Source organism: Dendrobates tinctorius, unplaced genomic scaffold (genome assembly GCF_039654945.1).
Source record: "Dendrobates tinctorius isolate UK_male_01 unplaced genomic scaffold, ASM3965494v1 ptg000192l, whole genome shotgun sequence".
Lineage (NCBI taxonomy): Eukaryota > Metazoa > Chordata > Amphibia > Anura > Dendrobatidae > Dendrobates > Dendrobates tinctorius.
This window is the reverse complement of record NW_027361859.1, coordinates 8,523,115-8,547,265: the sequence shown is the minus strand read 5'-3', so window position 1 is coordinate 8,547,265 and position 24,151 is coordinate 8,523,115. Positions and strand designations below refer to the sequence as shown.

The window sequence follows — 24,151 nt, the reverse complement described above, 5'->3', positions numbered from 1 at the left end:
AAGCTCATAGGACATTGGTGAGATAGAGGCCTGGCAGATCCAGTAGAGATCCTGGATAAGGCCAGGGTCACACTGGCGAGTGTGGTGCGAGAAACTCGCATGAGTCTCTTGCATCACACTCACAAGTGTGACCCCGGCCTAAAAAAAGTTCCACCAAAGTAGATGGAAAAAAAAGTGACGGCGGTGGATTGGGGACAATCCCTCTTGTACTGTACTTTTTGTATGAAGAAAGTTCCAGTACAGATGAGGAGGGGTAGCTCACTGGTGCTTTAACTATATAAAGGAACATTCAACTTCACTCCTATACTAGGCCACAAAGGCCTCAGTTTTATATTCGTACAAAGTACTCGAGAGGGTCCAATAAGGAGACTGGGGGTGGCTTTAGGTGGGTAAACTTGTTATGTTAAGCACATTGCCTGGTTAATGGAATAACTGACTTTATTTCGGAGGTGGCAACCATTACTTTCACCACTATAAACCCATATTGCTACACAAAACTAACAAGTATGCCAAACTAAGAGATGGATAGAAGATGTCCTACTCAGGCTTAGTAATATAATGTGGTTAATACAATTATACCTTGTAGAATTCATTGTTTATAAACAAAAATTACCTCTGAGTAATTAAAAGGGTTGTGAGGATTCTCTGGTGCCGGCACTGGGACCATGTGGTCATGTGACTGCAAGTATGTGATTTGCATACTTCTGGCCACATTTTAATTAGGTTGTATCTGGCCTCGCTCAATACACTTGCATTAAGCAAGGCAGGTTACAGTCTAGTCGGCATGTGACCGCATGTATGCAAATCACACACTTGCAGTCATACGTCTGCCACTCCCAATGCTTGTACTGGAGAATCCTCACAGTGTGCAGTGACTAAAGACTTATAGCTTAAGACTGGCCAACACTTTTAACCCTTTTACCCCAAGGGTGGTTTGCACGTTAATGACCGGGCCAATTTTTACAATTCTGACCACTGTCCCTTTATGAGGTACCGTATTTTTCGGACCATAAGACGCACTTTTTTCCCCAAAAAATTTTGGGGGAAAGTGGGGGGTGCGTCTTATAGTTGCAATGCACGGTACCTGGTGTGCTGGTGGCAGCGGGCGAGGCTCTGCGGTGCGGTGGTGGCAGCGGGCTGTGCTCCGGTGCAGGGGCGGCGGCTCCGCCGGCGTTTCTTCGCAACCCGGAGGCCCCCGCGCACCCCTTGCTGGGCGCCGCCATGTTGCGGTGGCCTCCGGGAGCATGGACGCCGGCAAGATGGCCGCCGGTCCGGGGACGGCGCATGCGCAGCTTCAGATCTCGTGCCAAGATCTCGGGGGGCAAGATTCAAATCTCGGCAACGAGATCTGAAGCTGCGCATGCGCAGTCCCCGGACCGGCGGCCATCTTGCCGGCGTCCATGCTCCCGGAGGCCACCGCAACGTGGCGGCGCCCAGCAAGGGGTGCGCAGGGGCCTCCGGGCTGCGAAGAAACGCCGGCGGAGCCGCCGCCCCTGCACCGGAGCACAGCCCGCTGCCACCACCGCAGAGCCCACCTGCCCCTGCCACAGCTGCCCCTGCCACAGTTGCCCCTGCCACAGCTGCCCCTGCCCACCTGCCCCAGCACAGCTGCCCCTGCCACAGCTGCCCCTGCCCCAGCACAGCTGCCCCTGCCACACCTGCCCCTGCCACAGCTGCCCCTGCCCCAGCACAGCAGCCCCTGCCACAGCTGCCCCTGCACAGCCCACCCGCCCCAGCCCCAGTGCAACTGCCCCAGCACAGAGCCGCCGCCACCGCACGAGCCTGGACCACTGAATGACCCCTGTGACTACTTCTCCACCTGTGCCGGATCCCTTCCCAGGTAAGCTGAATTCGGACTGTAAGACGGCCCCCCATTTGACACATTATTATTTTTTTCCCTATTTTCCTTCTGAAAATAGGGGTGCGTCTTATGGTCCGGTGCGTCTTATAGTCCGAAAAATACGGTAATAATTCTGGAACGCTTCCATGGATCCCGGTGATTCTGACATTGTTTTTCTCGTAACATATTGTACTTCATGTTAGTGGTAAAATTTCATTCATATAACTTGCGTTTGTTTGTGAAAAAAACAGAAATTTGGCGAAAATTTTGAAAATTTCGCAATATATCAACTTTGAATTTTTATGCCCTTAAATAACAGAGATATGGCACACAAAAAACTTAATAAGTAACATTTCCCACATGTTTACTTTGCATCAGCACAATTCTGGAAATAAACATTTTTTTTTTTGTTAGGAAGTTATAAGGGTTAAAAGTTGACCAGTGATTTCTCATTTTTACAACACCATTTTTTTTAGGGACCACATCACATTTGAAGCCACTTTGAGGGGTCTATATGATAGAAAATACCCAAAAGTGACACCATTCTAAAAACTGCACCCCTCAAGGTACCCAAAACCACATTCAAGAAGTTCATTAACACTTCAGGTGCTTCACAGGAATTTTTTAAATGTTTAAAAAAATGAACATTTAACTTTTTTTCACAAAAAAATTACTTCAGGTCCAATTTTTTAATTTTACCAAGGGTAAAAGGAGAAATTGGACTGCAAAAGTTATTGTGCAATTTGTCCAGAGTACGCTGATACCTGATATGTGGGAGGAACCACCGTTTCGTCGCATGGCAGAGCTCAAAAGGGAAGGAGCGCCGTTTGACTTTTTCAACGCAAAATTTGCTGCAATTGAGATCGGACGCCATGTCACGTCTGGAGAGCCCCTGATGTGCCTAAACAGTGGAATGGAAACCCCGCAAGTGACCCCATTTTGGAAACTAGACCCCCCAAGGAACTTATCTAGATTTGTTGTTGAGAACTTTGAACCCCCAAGGGCTTCACAGAAGTTTATAACGTACAGTCGTACAATTAAAAAAAATCATATTTTTTCCACGAAAATGATCTTTTCACCCCCAATTGTTATTTTCCCAGGGTAACAGGACCCTAAAAGTTATTGTGCAATTTGTCCTGAGTATGCTGATAACCCATATTTGGGGGTGAACCACTGTTTGGGCGCATGGCGGAGCTCGGAAGGGAATGAGCGCCGTTTGACTTTTTCAACGCAGAATTGGCTTGACGCCATATCGCATTTGGAAAGCTCCTGATGTGCCTAAACAGTGGAAACCCCCCACAAATGACACCATCTCGGAAACTAGACCCCCCCAAGGAACATATCTAGATGGGTGGTCAGAACTTTGAACCCCCATGGGCTTCATATAAGTTTATAACGTACAGCCATAAAATGAAAAAATCATTTTTTCCACAAAAATGATCTTTTCACTCCCAATTGTTATCTTCCCAAGAGAACCAGGACCCCAAAAGCTATTGTACAATTTGTCCTGAGTATGCTGATACCCCATATATGGGGGTAAACCACTGTTTGGGCACATGGCAGAGCTCGGAAGGGAAGGAGCATCGTTTGATGCAACATTGGCTGGAATTGAGATCGAGCGCTATGTCGCATTTGGAGAGCCACTGATGTGCCTGAACAGTGGAAACCCCCCATAAGTGACCCCATTTTGGAAACTAGACTCCCCCAAGGAACTTATCTAGATGTGTGGTGAGCACTTTGAACCCCCAAGTGCTTCACAGAAGTTTATAACGCCCGGGTGTGAAAATACAAAAAAAATCATATTTTTTCCATAAACATGATCTTCTAGTCCCCAATTTATTTTATTTCCCCAAGGGTAACAGGAGAAATTGGACCCCAAAAGTTGTTGTCCAATTTGTCCTGAGTACGCGGATACCCCATATGTGGGAGAAAACTACTGTATGGGCACACGTTGGGGTTCGGAAGGGAAGTAGTGACGTTTTGGAATGCAGACTTTGATGGAATGGTCTGTGGGTGTCATGTGATTATTCAAAAAGAAAACCAGCTCACCAGCGAAGGCATCTTGATTACCGGAGCACGGAGACGCCGTGTCAGGGCACTTAGAAGATAAATGGAAGAAATTCTCCAGCTCCACGATGTTGTGAAAAGCAGGTTTCTTTATTCACATCAGACGATTACAAAGTGGGAGTAAAATGCCAGCATGGAATATACAGATACAGGAGCACGGCTGCAACTACACCAGTGAACTACGCAGCCCAGAGGGTGGCCGCAATTCACAACTGAGGCAGCAGTCTCAAATAGCCTGTAGCTCAAATACAGATGACAAGTCAATGAAATCTACCAGTTTTGAAAGGATTACAAAGCCATTGTTAAAGGGAATCTTTCACCTCATTTTTGCGATATGAGATGCGACCACCGCCATCAGGGGCTTATCTACAGCATTCTGTAATGATGCAGATAAGCCCCCGATGTAACCTGAAAGATAAGAAAAACGAGTTAGATTATACTCACCCGGGGGTCCGGTCAGGTCCAATGGGTGTCGCGGTCCGGCGTCTCCCATCTTCTAGCAAGGACGTTCTCCTCCTTACTTCTGCTGCGGCTCCTACGCATCCGGCATCTCCCATCTTCTAGCAAGGACGTTCTCCTCCTTACTTCTGCTGCGGCTCCTACGCAGGTGTACTTTATCTGCCCTCTTGAGGACAGAGCAGAGTACTGCAGTGCACAGGCGCCGAGAAAGGTCAGAGAGGTCCGGTGCCTGTGCACCGCAGTACTTTACTCTGCCCTCAATAGGACAGATATAGTACGCCTGAGCAGGAGCCGCGGCAGAAGTAAGGAGGACATCATCGCTCGATGGGAGGCACCAAACCGGACCCCCAGGTGAGTATAATCTAACTCGTTTTTCTTCTCTTTCAGGTTACATCGGGGGCTTATCTACAGCATTACAGAATGCTGTAGATAAGCCCCTGATGGCGGTGGCTGCTTCTCATAGGGAAAAAAAGAGGTGACAGATTTCCTTTAAGGTTCTGGGACTCCAGATAATCACAGAGATTCATTCGCAAAAATAAAGTCTCTAACAGCGATGATTTTTACGGGGAGTGGCCGCCCTACCAATATTTTTCTAATATATATTAGATATATACAGGAGCTTACAAACAACCCAGATAAGAACTACAGGCCTTATTTGCTTCCGGCAACATCACTGTACTCCACTCCACAACTAGAAAGACAATGGGCAATTATTGCATCCATTGGAGAGTTGCAACTTGAAAACCACTGCTGACCAAATTGGACAAAAAGGCTGGTCTCGTATTGGTGAAAAAAATATCTAGATGATCCCCCAACAAGATTGACAGAAAATTCTGTTTTTCTGTCTGAATTTTGATATTTTTCACAAAATTACACTAGCAAGTCCACCATTGAATAGAGTGTCCAAATCTAGTTCCGAACTTCAATCTCATTGAGTTGCTGTGACAAGACTTTCAACGGGCAGTTTTATTATTGGAATTGGAATGTCAAAAACTAATTGCATTTTACGTTCTTTCTGGCACACCTAGTTCTTTGGTTTAGGAAGTAATTACTTTCTCACAAAGATGATAAAGGTTTTTAATAAATCTTTACCTTCATTAAATGGAATTAAAATATTTACTTTGTTTTTATTTTACCCATATTATCTTATACTAAAATTAGTTTGATGATCTGAATCATTTAAACATGAAAAACTAGTAAAAATAAAAAACTGGTCAAGGGCATATACATTTTTCATTGGTCTACAATTTTTTTCACTTATCTCTAGAAAAATATTTCCCGAAATTCAAAACATGAGATTTGTTTATCATCTGTGTGAGTTTTTTGATGGTTATGAAGACTTGATTTTCTAGTAAAATATTTCCCACATTCTGGGCATGAAAAAGGCTTCTCCCCTGTGTGAGTTCTTTGATGTCTAACAAGATTTGATTTTTGATTAAAACATTTTCCACATTCTGAACATGAAAATGGTTTCTCCCCTGTATGAATTCTCTGATGTGCAAGAAGATCTGACTTGCCTGCAAAACATTTCCCACATTCTGAGCATGAATATGGCTTCTCCCCTGTGTGAATTCTCTGGTGTGTAACAAGATCTGAGATACCAGCAAAACATTTTCCACATTCTGAACAGGAATACGGCTTCTCGCTTAAGTGTCTTCTTTGATGTCTATCAAGATTTGATTTTCGGTTAAAACACTTTCCACATTCTGAACATGAAAATGGTCTTGCTCCTATGTGAATATATTGATGTTTAATAAGCGTTGATTTATCTGTATAAAGTTTCCCACATTCTGAACATGAAAATGGCTTCATCCCTGTGTGAACCCACTCATGTCTAACAAGATTTGATTTAACATTATAACATTTCCCACATTTTGAACATGAATATGGCTTTGCTCCTGTGTGAATTCTCTGATGTCTAACAAGACCCGGTTTCTGATTAAAATATTTTCCACATTGTGGACATGAATACGGCTTCTCCCCAGTGTGAATTCTCTGATGTCTGAATAGATCTGATTTCTCGTTAAAACATTTCCCACATTCTTTGCAAGAAAATGGTTTCTCTCCTGTGTGACTTTTCTTATGTTTACTAAGATTTGATTTCCGGTTAAAACATTTTCCACATTGTGAACATGAAAATTTCTTCACCACTATGTGACCTCTTTGATTTATGACTCCACTTCTGTGACATTTAGTTTTCTTAATAGTCTGTGATGAATCAGAAGGTAGAACCTGCTTTGGATTGGAATCTGAGGATAGAGGTCTTATGTAAAGTGCTGTGGGTATATCTGGCAAAGTGGCATTCTCTTCATATGTATCTAGTGTGGTACCATAATCATCTGCTTTACGATCTAAAGATATCCAATGTCCCTCTGAGCTCCTGGTACAGTTATCTATCAAGAATAAAACCAAATTTGTTATTTTTTTTTATATAAATATCAACTAAAATGTAAATCTTAAAATGTCTATATAATTAGGCATGCAACGTAATTCGATTTTTAATCAAGCTGCTGATGTAAAACATCATAGTCTAACAGAAAACTACAAACATACTGTATGTGGGTGGCTTTTGGACTTTAAGACATTCAATAACTCAGAATAAGAAGAAGATTTAAAAATGGAATTGCACTTTCAAGCGATTTATGTTTATTTAATAGAAAATGCCTTGAAAAGTAATTATTCAATGCACTTTAATAAAAAAATAAATTTCCAAAGTTCTGGCCACCAGGGGTTCCATGTGTTAGTTTGCTGTTCACTACCCATTGTAAATCCATCTCTTGTAACTGAAACAGACTTCAGGAAGTAAGGGTCTGTGTGACAAAGCTCTGTTTATGGTCGACAGCATTAAAAATTACTATGGACAGGTTTTGTGCTAGCTACTCAAACTATCAGGTCCCAGGGGAGCTCTAGCCTTCATCCTGTAAACTCTGTAGAAGAATGTGGTTTTGCACAAGAACTCTGAACCTAGTCCTTGGAGTAGCCGCTGGCCGGTGATGTAGACTGGCCAGAATGGTTAGGTCGGAACTCGAAGGGGGGCAAGGAACTAAGTCGTTGTGCTGTAGAAAAGTTAGAAAATGTGCAGAGGTCATAAACGGGAGCAACAAGGAAAACTTCCGCAGCTGGGCAGTGAAGGCTGAACCAGATTAACCCTTTAACTCCCGGAGCTTTGTTCGATTTTTCGTTTTTTGCTCCCCTTCTTTCCAGAGTCATAACTTTTTTATTTTTCCGTCAATATGGCCATGTGAGGGCTTATTTTTTGCGGGACAAGTCGTACTTTTGAACGGCACCATTGGTTTTACCATGTCGCGTACTCGAAAATGGGAAAAAATTCCAAGTGCGGGGAAATTGCAAAAAAAGTGCAATCCCACACTTGTTTTTTGCTTGACTGTTTTGCTAGGTTCACTAAATGCTAAAACTAACCTGCCACTATGATTTTCCAGGTCATTACGAGTTCATAGACACCAAACATATCTAGGTTCTCTTTTATCTAAGTGGTGAAAAAAAATTCCAAAGTTTGCTAAAAATAAAAAAAAAAATTGCGCAATTTTCTGAGACTCGTCCATTTTTTGTGATCTGGGGTCGGGTGAGGGCTTATTTTTTGTGTGTCAAGGTGATGTTTTTAATTATACCACTTTTGTGCAAATACATTCTTTTGATCGCAAGTTATTGCATTTTAATGCAATATCGCGGCGACCAAAAAACCCTAATTCTGGAGTTTTGAATTTTTTTCTTGCTACGCCGTTTAGTGATCGGGTTAATGCTTTTTTTTTTTTTATTGATAGATCGGGCGATTCTGAACCAAATATGATACCAAATATGTGTATGTGTGATTTTTTTCTTATTGTTTTATTTTGAGTGGGGCGAAAGGTGGGTGATTTGAACTTTTATTTTTTTTTTATTTTTTTTTTAAACATTTTTTTTTTACTTTTGGCATGCTTCAATAGCCTCCATGGGAGGCTAGAAGCATGCACAACTCAATCGGCTCTGCTACATATGAGCGATGAGCAGATCGCCCATATGTAGCAGATTTAATGCATTGCTATGAGTGCCAACCACCGCGCGGTGCTCACAGCAATGTGACTGCAACAACCAGAGAGGTCTCTATGAGGTTGTCCAGGCAATGGACGTAATAGACGCGGGCGGATGGTGATTTCGCTCGCGCCTATTGCGGTCACATGTCAGCTCTTTATAACAGCTGACATGTTGCGGCTTTGAGGTGGACTCACCGCCGGAGCCCACCTCAAAGCAGGGGATCCTTACCGATGACGTACCGATGAGGTTAAAAACACTAATAACTGGAATTTGCTGCAGAATCACAATCAACAAAAAACCTCAACATAAACAGATTTTTCTATATAAAATAAACAAACAAGAAGCAATAATTTTGTAGAATCACAGGGAAATATCTTTTCACCTAGGTGGGTATCTCTGGTGGTGGTTGTATTGAGCTAGCATGCAAATGATGACCAAGCTCTCTACAGTTGTTACCAAGAACCAATTCTTGTTGCTCGACCCCTTGTTGTTGATGAGAGTGAGTCACCTCCATCTAAATAGATGCCTTAGTAAGTGTAGTAGGTACACAAGTCTTAAGTGGAACTGTGGAATCAGCAGTTCGTTCATAACTATGTTCGACGGACCGCATGTCAAGATGGATTGTCAGGGAGATGGCTGAGTCAAGGGAGTAAGGAGAAGGGAACTGAACAAACATGTCCTTGATTTGGTGACAAATACCAATACAAAACTGATGGCAAAGGGCCTGGTCATTCCACTGTTTGTGGCCCAGAGCCAGAGTACAGTACTCCTCAGCAGTATGTCAATCCTAGGGGACTGTTTGTTTTTTTTAAATCAGATAGTTTTTATTAAAAGTTTTAGAAATGACAGGCATGTACAACTTACAACATGTTGTCAAACATTCCCTTCCCCCATAACACCCCCCCCCTTGTCCGATGGCATATAGACTGGTACATAGCGAGTAAACCAAGTTCTATCATACAACCATATCATATGAGAAATGATGATTAACTACCGACAGGAGACCACCCCCAGGGCCCACTCATTAATCTAGGAGATTCGAGGCAGCCAGGCCGGGAACCTCCAACCATCCCTCCCATATTTTCCCAAAAATATGCGGCACACCCCTCCTGAGGTACACAAACTTTTCTCTGTATAATATTTGATTTAATCTATTAATATATTCTTTTCTTGAGGGAGTTTTGTCAGAGATCCAGTGATAAGCTATCAGCTTTCGGGCCACAAATAGCATTCTGGCCACAGCAATTTTAAGGTATTGATCCCCTCCCACCTCATCAACATAGCCCAAAACACATATCGTGGGGTCATCCTAGGGGACTGTTAATTTACTTTTTGTCCAGGTCATCATATAAAATCCCTAGGCCTTAAAAATCGATTCAACTGTGGAAAGTTCTGGTGCATCAAGGGGTAGAGAAATGCTAAAGACTGGGGGTCACCCTGCAGCAGGGAAATCCTACACACTAGCTCTCATACCAGATTAATAGTGGCATAGCCTGAAATACAAGCAACAGCTTTCTCTATAGAAAAAATTATGTTTATGGTCACATACAAATAAGTCAGGCAAATGTTCAATGGAGGTGTTGCGGTGGCTTGGGCCTGAACAGTTTCACGATGCTAAAGTTACTCTGCAAGGTCATAAACCAGCTGGGCAAGGGCTTGCATTCAATCACCAACGCTTGGAGATCATCCGTAATTTGGATCAGTTATTCTATAATGAGGCTCTCTGTCTGTGGTCACCTGACAGCTCTAAAAATGTCTACCAACGGCAGACTTTGCTGCTGGCTGCTCCAATTATAAGGTCACATGGCCTTCACACTTTAACCCTTGTACAGGTATATAGACTTACACAGTGACACTGGGCTCAGTCCTCTAAGTAGCTGCTAGTCATTGGTGCAGGCTTGTAGGAATAGTCAAGTCTTAAGTTGGTACCAAGAGGGCAGAACGGGACAAAATCAATGTGCAATAGAAAATTCAGCAAATGGTGTAAGGTCAGAAACAGGTAAAATGACATGTGGACCATAACATGAGCACTAAGAACTGGCAGTGGAACTGGTTAGGAAGGGGGAGTGGGCATGTTGGCATTTGTTTGTATTTTCTCTCAATTGTCTCTTGATGTATGGGGTTATTGCGGCTAGGTATATGCGAGAAATGATTCCTCATGCTGCTCTATTGCTTTTATATCTCATAAGTAGTTACTATGGCTCGAAACCTTAAAATATTGACGTGGAATGTCCGGGGCCTGAATGAGCCGACTAAGCGTAAAGCAGTGCTTGACTAGGTAAAATCTTCGTAGGCGGAAGTGATATGTTTGCAGGAAACACATATGACAAAGGATAGACTTCAATCTTTGTGTCATCGATGGGTTGGGAAGTGTTTTCATTCCACCTTTTCCACTTATTCTAGTGGAGTGAGTGTGCTGTTTAGAAAAAATACTACATTCTGTGAATCTGATTCCAAAATAGACGTGGATGGTCGGTTTGCATGTTTGAGGGGCAGATTGAATGAAATTGAATGTTTGATTGTAGCTCTTTATGTCCCTCCTCCATATTCTGGAACAGTGTTGAAGGAGAGTCTTTGGTTCGCAGAGAGACATCCGGGAGTCCCGACGATAATACTGGGTGATTTTAACAACATACTGGATAACACATTAGATCGATCGCAGGGATCAGGGGGACCATTGAGAGATCAGACACCCTTTGGGAGATTGTTGGATGAGGTGGAACTGGTGGATTTATGGCGACGAGCTAATCCATGAACAAGACTGTACTCATGCATGTCCCTCTCTCATGGCTCGCTGTCCAGAATTGATATGATACTGGGTAACCCACAGGCAGTTCGACTGTCCAGAGGAGTCGGGTATCAACCTAGAGCCTTGTCGGATCACTCCCGTTATGACGACATTTAACTGGGAAACTGGCAGGAGGGGGGAACGGGCACCATGGTCGTTTAACGCATTCTGGTTACCAATTATTCAGGCAGTTGCTAGGATTCCTGACTTGCTAAAATAATTTTTTGTTATTAATGAGGGTACAGCCCCCAGGGAAATAATATGGGATGCGTCTAAAACCTACCTCAGAAGATTGTTGATCTCGGAAGTGAATAGAGTTAAAACTAAGTCTATAGAATATGGGGAACTTTTACAGAAGGAAGTTATCTCTGCAGAACTGCAATACTTGAAAACTCCGTCTGATACACATTTTAACGGATTAAAGGATGCGGAAAAACGATCAGCCCAACATAAGCTTTCAAAAGCTGCAGATAAACGATATTTTCGGCGACAGGTTTATTTCGGGGAGGGAGAGGGAACTGGACGTCTGCTAGCTACCCTGATCAAGACTCAATCTGGCCCTGCAATGGTGGCAGAGATAAAAAATAAAAACGGGGAACTAGAAAGATCTTCTGGGGCAATTCTAGCAACTTTTAGCAAGTTTTTGAGACATTATATAATTCGCAAGGGGGGTTCTCTGATGAGTTACTCAGTAGCTTTTTAGGGACTACTAGTCTGCCTACTCTGCCGGAATCGGAAGCTGTTGGGCTGGAGGCACCAATTAGTCTGGAGGAATTAGAGGAGGCTCTAGATTCTATGGCAGGGAATAAGACACCAGGGTCTGATGGGCTGCCTGTGGAGATATATAAACAGTACTCAGATATATTGCTTCCACAGCTGCTGAAGGTGTTTGAAGCGGCTAGGGAAGATGGGCACTTGCCCCGGTCCTTGAATGAAGCAATCATAGTGGTGATCCCCAAGGCTGATAAGGATCCTTGTCTTCCAGAGTCATACCGACCTATCTCCCTTTTAAATGTTGATGTCAAGATTTTGGCAAAGATTCTGGCGATGCGGCTGTCTAGAGTAATATCTAGTATTATTCATCCAGATGAAACTGGTTTTATGACAGAGAAATCAACTGCAATTAATATCCGGTGGTTGTATCTAAATTTACAGATCCCATCAAATGAAAAGGAACCTAGAGCAGTTGCATCTTTGGACGCTGCCAAAGCATTTGACAGCATCAAATGGCCATATCTGTGGGCTATATTAGCCAAGATGGGTTTCCGTAAAAATTTTATTGCCTGGATACAGCTGCTGTATTCGAGTCCAGAGGCCAAAATTAGAGTAAATGGGGAGATCTCAAATACAATTAACTTACACAGAGGGACCAGACATGGGTGCCCCTGTCTCCCCTACTGTTTGCTCTGGCAATTGAGCCCTTGGCAGTAGTAATTCGGGCGACACCTGAAATTAAAGGGTTTGAATATGAGTCTTTGCAAGAAAAAATAGCATTGTATGCTCATGATATGCTTTTGTTTTTGGGAGATTGGCCGTCTTCTTTAAGGGTGGCAATGGAAGTCTTTGGATCATTCGCAGTGATCGCTGGTCTACGTATTAACTGGGAGAAATCTTCAATTATGCCGCTGAGAGAGGCCCCCGAGAATTCCTTGGGATCGGCCGGACGATTAAATGTAGTCAAAGAGTTTAAATACATGGGAATCCATGTTGGGCATAATATACAAGATTTTGTGCGTTTAAACATTACCCCGCTGCTTGCTAAATTTCAGCAAAAAGTAAAGGACTGGGGCAGGCTATCGCTGAGTATGGTGGGAAGGGCAAACCTAGTAAAAATGGTTCTCATGCCACAAGCTTTGTATGACCTCCACAATGCGTCCATTTGGATTCCTGGTCGAGTCTTTTATCAGATAAATAGAATATTTAGAGAGCTTATCTGGAAGAGGAGTGTTCTTAGAATTCGGTTGGAGGTTTTGCGTAGATCTAAAGAACTGGGGGGCTTAGCGGCTCCTGACCCGTTTCTGCATTATCTTGCAGCGCAGTTGCAGCATTTTAGAGGATGGGGGGAGGAGGATTCCATCATGCGAAGTTCCTCGGGGTGTATGCTTACGTGTGTAGTGGGAAAGGACTTACTGGTGCAGGCGCTAGACTCGGGGCGGTTCCGTCAGGGTCGAGTGATCAATAGTCGACAATGAAGTGCATGGACAAGGTATGGAACACGGCCAAAGAAATATTGGATATACAGGGAGTCACAGGGCATTCCCTGATTTGGAGAAACTTGACATGTACAGAACTAAATAAATTGGAGGGTTTTGAGCTATGGGAGGGGAGAGGGATTGAACTAATATCACAGCTTTATTCGGAAGGGGAGTTTTGATCTTTTGAGGATCTTAAACAGACGTATTCCATTCCTAATGCAAGATTTTTTCAATATCTCCAGCTGAGACATGCTTGTGAAACACAACAGTGACTCATTCCACTAGGTAACCCAGCCAAAACTCCGCTGTTGGAAAGAGCAGTGAGAGGAGGAGGATCAAGAGGTATTATATCCATGATATATGCAACAATGTTGGAAAAGAAAGTGGCAAGCTTGGAAGCATTGAAGAATAAGTGGCAAGTTGATGTAGGTGATTTAACAGATGATGAATGGGAAGATGCATTGCAAGAAGTCACAAAAGTCTCGTAGTGAGGCGCAGAGAGTGTCACATCATTTTTTTTTGCTTCACCGAGTATATTGAACTCCTGTACGGCTGTTGAAAATGGGCTATGCTAGAGAGGCTGATTGTTGGAAGTGTGGAATGCCCAATGCGGATCTGATACACATGACCTGGAACTGTCCCCGGCTACGTAGGTTTTGGGGGGATGTGACTGATTTATTTAATACGGTCTATCAATGTCAAATGGTACTAGACCCCAAAATTGCTCTCCTGGGTCGGGTGGAGAATTTGCTGCTCTCGGAGGGACACCAGCTGGCAGTCTCAAGAATATTATACCAAGCTCGTAAGAGAGTGGCGGCTCACTGGAAGGGATCTTCTGTACCCATAATCATTGCAGTTACTGATGCAGTTAATAATAATATAGATATGGAAAAATATGTGTACCAAAAGAGAAGAACAATTAAGAAATGGGAGGATATGTGGGCACCTTGGTTGGACACAGCCGGGTTGGCTCCTTCTAGATTAACATGGATGAGGAGAATATAACTGGAAAACTCTGGCTGTGAGAGACCAAATGCATGGAGAGAGAAGAGAGTTTTTTTTGTCGGGTGAGGGTGGGGGGTAAGATGGGAGGGATTTTTGTGGGGTTCTATTGTATTTATGTAATACGCTATTTGGGAACTACCCTGTATGTGATTACCTGTTTTTTTCAGTTTTTGAAAATGTTTAATAAAAAATTACCTGATAAAAAAAAAAGAACTGGCAGTGGGAGTCAGAAGTTCAAGAGTTTAGAGGACAGCCCTGCCCATGGCTCAAGAGAATAAGCTCCCATTTTGAGTGGCACCAAAAGTCTTAGGACTCCTGCATTGTTACTCTGCGTTCCATGCAACAAAGGAGCGGTGCCACCCAGTGACAGAAGCGAAAACAAAGGGGATAGGTACTTTCATGGATGTTACAGCGTGTGTCAATATATGCACCTGACTGTAAGCACAAACATTCTTTCACCTACATACTCACTGTTAAGCAACCATAACAACTCTAAATACATCTAATACCCTTGGTAGTATCATGTATAAGAGGCCAGCCATGGAGAAGACTCTGCAGGCAAATGGAAGAGGATCGTTGTGTGTGCTCCCATTTCCGATGCAAGGAATGATGGGAAATCTGGGAAATGAAGTACTGCAAAGGATAGTACTGGTAGTCTTCAAGGCAGTATCCATGCACCCACAATGCCGAGCAGAGGCACTAGGAGGCAAAGTCAGGGAGATATGGAGCTGTCTTCAGAGAAATGGATGAAACTTGAAAGCAATGTGAGGACAAGCTAGTCAGTTACCCTTCAAACAAATGGAAAAAGTGCCAGAACTGAAAATATGTATTGCAACCTTATTACTCCGCTTATACAGTCATATGTAAAAGTTTGGGCACCCCTATTAATGTTAACCTTTTTTCTTTATAACAATTTTGGTTTTTGCAACAGCTATTTCAGTTTCATATATCTAATAACTGATGGACTCAGTTATATTTCTGGATTCAAATGAGGTTTATTGTACTAACAGAAAATGTGCAATCTGCATTTAAACAAAATTTGACCGGTGCAAAAGTATGGGCACCCTTATCATTTTCTTGATTTGAACACTCCTAACTACTTTTTACTGACATCCTGAAGAACTAAATTGGTTTTGTAACCTCATTGAGCTTTGAACTTCATAGCCAGGTGTATCAAATCATGAGAAAAGGTATTTAAGGTGGCCACTTGCAAGTAGTTCTCCTATTTGATTCTCCTATGAAGAGTGGCATCATGGGCTCCTCAAAACAACTCTCAAATGATCTGAAAACAAAGATTATTCAACATAGCTTTTCAGGGGAAGGATACAAAAAGTTGTCTCAGAGATTTAACCTGTCAGTTTCCACTGTGAGGAACATAGTAAGGAAATGGAAGAACACAGGTACAGTTCTTGTTAAGCCCAGAAGTGACAGACCAAGAAAAATATCAGAAAGGCAGAGAAGAAGAATGGTGAGAACCGTCAAGGACAATCCACAGACCACCTCCAAAGACCTGCAGCATCATCTTGCTGCAGATGGTGTCACTGTGCATCGGTCAACAATACAGCCACTTTGCACAAGGAGAAGCTGTATGGGAGAGTGATGCGAGAGAAGCCGTTTCTGCAAGCACGCCACAAACAGAGTCGCCTGAGGTATGCAAAAGCACATTTGGACAAGCCAGTTACATTTTGGAAGAAGGTCCTGTGGACTGATGAAACAAAGATTGAGTTGTTTGGTCATACAAAAAGGCATTATGCATGCGCTGTATTGTTGACCGATGCACAGTGACACCATCTGCAGCAAGATGATGCTGCAGGTCTTTGGAGGTGGTCTGTGGATTGTCCTTGACTGTTCTCACCATTCTTCTTCTCTGCCTTTCGGATATTTTTCTTGGCCTGCCACTTCTGGGCTTAACAAGAACTGTACCTGTGTTCTTCCATTTCCTTACTATGATTCTCACAGTGGAAACTGACAGGTTAAATCTCTGAGACAACTTTTTGTATCCTTCCCCTGAAAAGCTATGTTGAATAATCTTTGTTTTCAGATCATTTGAGAGTTGTTTTGAGGAGCCCATGATGCCACTCTTCATAGGAGAATCAAGTAGGAGAACTACTTGCAAGAGGCCACTTTAAAAACCTTTTCTCATGATTTGATACACCTGGCTATGAAGTTCAAAGCTCAATGAGGTTACAAAACCAATTTAGTTCTTCAGGAAGTCAGTAAAAAGTAGTTAGGAGTGTTCAAATCAAGAAAATGATAAGGGTGCCCATACTTTTGCACCGGTCAAATTTTGTTTAAATGCAGATTGCACATTTTCTGTTAGCACAATAAACCTCATTTGAATCCAGAAATATAACTGAGTCCATCAGTTATTAGATATATGAAACTGAAATACCTGTTGCAAAAACCAAAATTGTTATAAAGAAAAAAGGTTAACATTAATAGGGGTGCCCAAACTTTTACATATGACTGTATTTACCGGTACACACAAGTCCCTGACTGCCTTTTCAGTTGCACTGTCCTGATAAGCATTGTCTTAACCAGACAGCTCCTAAGGTGAGATCACACAGAAAAATCAGTTAATTTAGTCTCATAGCCCGTTGCAGAAGAACAGTGTCCATGACTTACACACATAACTAAAAGTTCCGCTTTATGGCTAACTTATTTTCCTTGTTATTCCAATCTAAATAATACATTGGGATGCCACGAATAGCAGTTGGCAAATGAGAAGAATCTGTGACTTCTCTACACTTAGTGGTTACTACTCACCTGGGCAGTCATATGTAGGAATCTCCTCTTTACACCGCTCATCACCCCTCACATATGTCTCTGTAGTATTAATATGGGTCAGATCTTCACCCTGAAACCAATATTGTAAAAGTCACAGACAGATGGAGAAGTCACATCTATGATCAGCTCTAATCCTGCCATCTCCACCTCTCTCATTACACAAGTGCAGTGCCTTGCGAAAATATTCAGCCCCCTGGAACCTTTCAACCTTTTCCCACATATCATGCTTCAAACATAAAGATACCAAATGTAAATTTTTGGTGAAGAATCAACAACAAGTGGGACACAATTGTGAAGTTGAACAAAATTTATTGGTTATGTGAGAATCATGTGGGAATAGTGGATGAGGGCAGGTATATCTCGCCCAGATTCCTTTCCTATGTGGCCTAGTCTGGTCAGTATCTCACCTGCTTACTAATGAATAATGGGAGGTGGATATAAAAGGATGCCAGGTGGTTGTGTGAGTGTCTCAGCCTGGGAACACAGAGAGTCTGTCTGTGTGAGAGACACACGTGAGTGAAAGCAGTGCCCACTGCAACTGTTGTTTGGCTGGACGGGAGAAGCCCGCCAGTTGGTAGTTAGGTTGTCCATTGTTTAGTTAGTGCCGGACAGGCAAGGATTTGTTTTATGTTTTATTTCTTTATGCATTGCTTTCACCATTAATAAACCTGACCCAGGGTCAGTTACACCCGTATCCCAGCTCTGCGCCTGAGTTTCATGCTGAACGCAAGTGACCTTTGACCCCAGCAAAGGCGATCCCGGAGTGTTTTATCACATTGTGGTGGAGAACACGGGCATCACGTTGCAAGCATGAGCATGGAGGACGTGGTGAAAGCGCTGGTACAGTCCACCGCCGTCCAGCAAGAAGCTAATCGGGTGATGATGGCCCAGCTGAAGGAGTTGGTGGACATGACAGCTACCGATCGTTCGCTTCTCCAGCAGGTGGCGCAGCGCCTGGCAAGCCTACATGAGGTTAACCTGGAAGCCGAGTCGAGAGTAATTCACGTGAGTCGGTTATGGCAGAAGATGACGACCGAAGATGACGTCGAGGCATACCTGACCACGTTTGAACGGACGGCGGTGCGAGAAAAATGGCCGAAGGCACGATGGGCCGGCCTGATTGCCCCGTTTCTTTCCGGTGAGGCCCAAAAGGCGTATTATGACTTGGAACCTGAAGGTGCGCAGGACTTTGACAAATTGAAAGCCGAGATCTTAGCCCGGCTGGGAGTGACGACCGCTGTCCGTGCACAGAGAGTGCATCAATGGACTTATCAGCCGGATAAACCACCGCGGTCACAGATGTTCGACCTGATCCACGTGACGAAGAAGTGGCTACAACCCGAGGTGCTGACAGTGCCAGAGATAATCCAGAGAGTCGTCATGGACAAGTACCTGAGAGCTCTACCTCCAGCCCTGAGGAAGTGGGTAAGTCATGGAAATCCTACGACGGCAGATCAACTGGTGGATCTGGTTGAACGTTACTCCGTGGCGGAAGGACTCCGAGACGAGGCTACCCCACCTCGTTCTTCATCGTCTCCACGTGGAACCGGTAAGACTGTTGGAGGGAGTAGGGGAGATGGAAAAATCCCTAAGACAGTGGGGGAGGAAAACGGGACTGCCCGTACTGCGAGGCCGAGAGTAACGAACTATGGTCTAAGCAAGGGGCCCGTTAGGTGTTTCCGCTGCCAAGAGATGGGACACATTGTTGCGAACTGTCCGCTCACTACTGAAGCCATGCAGTGCGACGTCACAGACTCTAAAAACCGCATGTCTATGGTTGCACGGGTAGTGAGTGTGAATGCTGGTCAAAAGGAGGTGGAAAAACACTTGTGTGATTTAACTGTTGATGGAAAAAATGTGGTGGCATTGTTAGACTCGGGAAGTGTGGCGACTCTGGTGAAGGCCAGTCTGGTGTCAGCCCCGACTGGACCATCAGACAAATTTTCTGTAACGTGTGTGCATGGAGACACCTGTTCGTACCTCACCACGGTCATATGCATTACTACTTCCTATGGGTCTGTGCAACATAAAGTGGGACTTGTCCCGGCGTTATTGCATGATGTTATCCTGGGCCGGGATTTTCCCCACTTCTGGCAATTGTGGGAGAATCAGTTGATACCCCAGGGTAATAATGTACATGATTCGTCTCCCCGGGCGCGTGTGGGTCCCGAACCCCTGGAAGAGGTCTCCCCGGAAGACTCGGGGGAAGAGTCGGCTGGAAATGACCTACAGTTCCCGTTTTCAGTCATGGCGGGTGATACGGAGGAGACCGGCGAAGAGGAGGAGGCCGACAGCCGTCCACCTCCCCGTTTGCCGGATTTAGAAGTTCAGAAAGATGACTTCCAAAGCGAGCAAATAAAGGATCCTACCCTTTCTCAGGCTAGGACAAATGTAAAAGTGATAAATGGGGTACCCGTAGAACCTGGCTCTAGGCTGGCATATCCTTACATGGTTCTGGAGAATGATTTACTCTATCAGATAGAGAAAAAGGGGGAAGACACGGTGCAACTATTAGTCGTGCCAAAACCCTACCGGCGGCAGGTGCTAGACCTGGCCCACGGACATGTGATGGGAGGTCACCTGGGTGTCCAGAAAACCACCGAAAGGATATTACACTGTTTTGTTTGGCCCGGCATGCATCACGATGTTCGTGTATATTGTGAGTCTTGTCCTGACTGCCAAGCCTCTGCACCTAAGCCCCGGTTCTGTAGCCCTTTGGTACCCCTACCTATTATTGAAGTCCCGTTTGAGAGGATTGGGATGGATTTAGTTGGGCCCCTTCCACGGTCTGCACGTGGACACCAACATATCCTGGTCATCTTGGATTATGCCACTCGTTACCCGGAGGCCATACCTTTGCGTAACACGGCCACCAAGACGATTGCCAAGGAACTGGTGCATGTGTTTAGTCGGGTCGGTATACCAAAACAGATACTAACCGACCAGGGGACCCCCTTTATGTCCAGGGTAATGAAGGAGCTCTGCCGATTGTTACAAATCGAACCGTTACGCACATCCGTGTATCACCCTCAAACAGACGGGTTGGTCGAACGGTTCAATAAAACTCTGAAGCAGATGCTGAGAAAGGCGATAGACAAGGATGGAAAGAACTGGGACTATTTACTTCCGTATTTGCTTTTTGCCATCAGGGAAGTGCCCCAGTCTTCCACGGGGTTCTCGCCTTTCGAGTTATTGTACGCCCGACGTCCTCGCGGACTGTTAGACGTTGCAAAAGAAACCTGGGAGGGTCAGGTCACTCCGTTTAAAACGGTGATAGATCACGTCACAAAAATGCAGGACCGTATTGCGGCTGTTATGCCTATCGTCAAAGAACACATGATGCAGGCTCAAGGAGCCCAAAAAAGAATCTATGATAGGGGCGCCAAGATCCGTACGTTTGCACCCGGAGATAGGGTCTTGATCCTGGTCCCCACGGTGGACAGTAAGTTCCTGGCAAAGTGGCAGGGCCCCTTTGAGATTAAGGAAAGAGTTGGTGAAGTAAACTACAAAGTATACCAGGCAGGTAAACGGAAACCTGAACAGATTTATCATGTAAATATGATAAAACCCTGGAAAGATCGGTCTGCCTTGTCAGCGGAGCTGGCCCGTCCCGTCTGCTCGCATACCGTACCGGAGGTACGGGTTGCAGAGACTCTCTCGGAGCGGCAAAAGACTGAGGTCAGGCAGTTTCTACTTCACAACCAAAAGTTTTTCTCAGAAAAACCCGGGCAGACTACGCTAATGAAACATGACATCGTAACAGAACCTGGTGTCACTGTTCACGTGAAACCCTACAGAATTCCGGAAGCGCGCCGTGAAGCCGTTTCCCGAGAAGTGAAGGCAATGTTAGAGTTAGGTGTCATTGAGGAATCGCACAGTGCTTGGTCCAGCCCGATTGTGTTAATTCCTAAACCGGACGGCACAATCCAGTTCTGCAATGACTTCAGGAAACTGAATGCGGTCTCAAAAGTTGATGCCTATCCTATGCCCCGGGTCGACGAGTTAATAAGATCGGTTAGGAAAAGCCCGGTATATTACGACCCTAGACCTAACAAAGGGGGATGCTTTGGCGGATGCTGCCAGAGAAAAGACGGCATTTGCTACGCTGGAAGGTCTATTTCAGTATGTGTATATGCCGTTTGGACTGCACGGAGCACTGGCGACCTTCCAGCGACTGATAGATCGAGACCTGAGGCCGCATAGGCAGTACGCTTCGGCCTATTTGGATGACATTGTCATTTACATCTTGGACTGGGAGACTTATCTCCAGAAAGTACAAGCTGTGATTGACGACCTGTGGGAGGCAGGTCTAACCGCGAACCCCAAGAAATGTCATATCGGGCTAGAAGAAGCCCGGTATTTGGGGTATGTAATTGGGAGGGGTGTTGTTAAACCCCAGGTTGATAAGATTCAGGCGGTTCAGGACTGGCCACAACCTGTCAACAAGAAGCAGGTGCAAGCCTTCCTGGGGATCGCCGGCTATTATCGCCGGTTCATACCCAATTTTGCAGCCATCGCTACCCCCCTGACGGATCTTACAAAAGGGAAAGACTCCGTCATGATTAAATGGAGTTTAGCGGCTGAAGAAGCCTTCCATAGCCTAAAACGGGCACTTTGCTCTCAGCCCGTACTGGTGACTCCGGACTTCCGCAGCGAGTTTGTGGTACAAACGGATGCCTCTGATACCGGTATCGGGGCCGTACTGTCACAAGTGAGGGACGGAGTGGAACACCCAGTCCTCTATCTCAGCAGGAAGCTGAATAAACACGAGCAAAGGTATGCAGTCATAGAAAAAGAGTGCCTCGCCATTAAGTGGGCTCTAGAGGCCCTCAAATATTACCTGGTGGGCCGAAAGTTCAGGCTGATCACTGACCATGCCCCTCTCAAGTGGATGCACTTGAACAAGGAAAAGAATAGCCGGGTGACCCGGTGGTTCCTTGCCCTGCAGGCCTACACTTTTACGGTGGAGCACCGCCCAGGGGTACAGATGGGGAATGCAGATGCCCTGTCCCGAGTGCACTGTTTGGCGGGTGTCATTGCTCGACCGGAGTGGTCTGAGCAGAGGGGGGGGATATGTGAGAATCATGTGGGAATAGTGGATGAGGGCAGGTATATCTCACCCAGATTCCTTTCCTATGTGGCCTAGTCTGGTCAGTATCGCACCTGCTTACTAATGAATAATGGGAGGTGGATATAAAAGGATGCCAGGTGGTTGTGTGAGTGTCTCAGCCTGGGGACACAGAGAGCCTGTCTGTGTGAGAGACACACGTGAGTGGAAACAGTGCCCACTGCAACTGTGGTTTGGCTGGACGGGAGAAGCCCGCCAGTTGATAGTTAGGTTGTCCATTGTTTAGTTAGTGCCGGACAGGCAAGGATTTGTTTTATGTTTTATTTCTTTATGCATTGCTTTCACCATTAATAAACCTGACCCAGTGTCAGTTATACACGAATCCCAGCTCTGCGCCTGAGTTTCATGCTGAACGCACGTGACCTTTGACCCCAGCAAAGGCGATCCCGGAGTGTTTTATCACAGTTATTTTAAATTTCTGTGGAAAATCAAAAACTGAAAAGTGGGCGTGCAATATTATTCAGCCCCATTAACTTAATACTTTGTTGCGCCACCTTTTGCTGCGATTACAGCTGCTAGTCACTTGGGGTATGTCTCTATCAGTTTTGTACATCGAGAGCCTGAAATTCTTGCCCATTCTTCCTTGGCAAACAGCTCGAGCTCAGTGAGGTTTGATGGAGATCATTTGTGAACAGCAGTTTTCAGCTCTTTCCACAGATTCTCCATTGGATTCAGGTCTAGATTTTGACTTGGCCATTCTAACACTTGGATACGTTTATTTGTGAACCATTCCATTGTAGATTTTGCATTATGTTTGGGATCATTGTCTTGTTGGAAGACAAATCTCCGTCCCAGTCTCAGGTCTTTTGCAGGCTCCAACAGGTTTTCTTCAAGAATGGTCCTGTATTTGGCTCCATCCATCTTCCCATCAATTTTAACCATCTTCCATGTCCCTGCTGAAGAAAAGCAGGCCCAAACCATGATGCTGCCACCACGTTTGACAGTGGGGATGGTGTGTTCAGGTTGATGAGCTGTGCTGACTTTACACCAAACATATCATTTGGCATTGTTGCCAAAAAGTTCGATTTTGGTTTCATCTCACCATATCACCTTCTTCCACATGTTTGGTGTGTCTCCCAGGTGACTTGTTGCAAACTTTAAATTACACTTTTTATGGATATCTTTGAGAAATGCCACTCTTCCATAAAGGCCAGATTTGTTCAGTGTTGTCCTATAGACAGACTGTCCCACCTCAGCTGTAGATCTCTGTAGTTCATCCAGAGTGATCATGGGCCTCTTGGCTGCATCTCTGATCAGTCTTCTCCTTGTTTTGTTTAGAGGGACGGCCGGGTCTTGGTAGATTTGCAGTGGTATGATACTCCTTCCATTTCAATATGATCGCTTGCACTGTGATCCTTGGGATGTTTAATGTTTTAGAAATCATTTTGTATCCAAATCTGGCTTTAAACTTCTCCACAACAGACCTGCCTGTTGTGTTCCTTGGTCTTCATGATGCTCTCTGTGCTTCAAACAGAACCTTGAGACTATCACAGAGCAGGTGCATTTATACGGAGACTTGATTACACACAGATGGATTATATTTATCATCATTAGTCATTTAGGACACCCTTGGATCATTCAGAGATCCACAATGAACTTCTGGAGTGAGTTTGCTGCACTGAAAGTAAAGGGGCTGAATAATATTGCACACCCCACTTTTCAGTTTTCCAATTTCCACAAAAATTTAAAATAACCAATAAATTTTGTTCCACTTCACAATTGCGTCCCACTTGTTGTTGATTCTTCACCAAAAATTTACATTTGGTATCTTTATGTTTGAAGCATGATATGTGGGAAAAGGTTGAAAAGTTCCTGGGGGCCGAATACTTTCGCAAGGCACTGTATAAAAC

The 24,151-nt window shown here is 44.5% G+C and overlaps 1 protein-coding gene across 3 annotated transcripts in view; it reads right to left on the bottom strand.

Annotated features, from left to right (window-relative positions):
• Positions 1–4,787: 4,787 nt before the first annotated feature.
• Positions 4,788–24,151, bottom strand: part of LOC141055847 (uncharacterized) — a 34,424-nt gene continuing 15,060 nt past the window's right edge. For all 3 annotated transcript variants that reach the window (XM_073552565.1, XM_073552563.1, XM_073552564.1), the window contains 2 exons: positions 17,153–17,243; positions 4,788–6,759 (listed from right to left, as the gene is read on the bottom strand). In XM_073552565.1, coding sequence (XP_073408666.1) covers positions 5,630–6,759; positions 17,153–17,243 — 1,221 coding nt within the window. In that variant the 3' untranslated portion in view covers positions 4,788–5,629. The remainder of the gene's footprint in view (positions 6,760–17,152; positions 17,244–24,151) is intronic.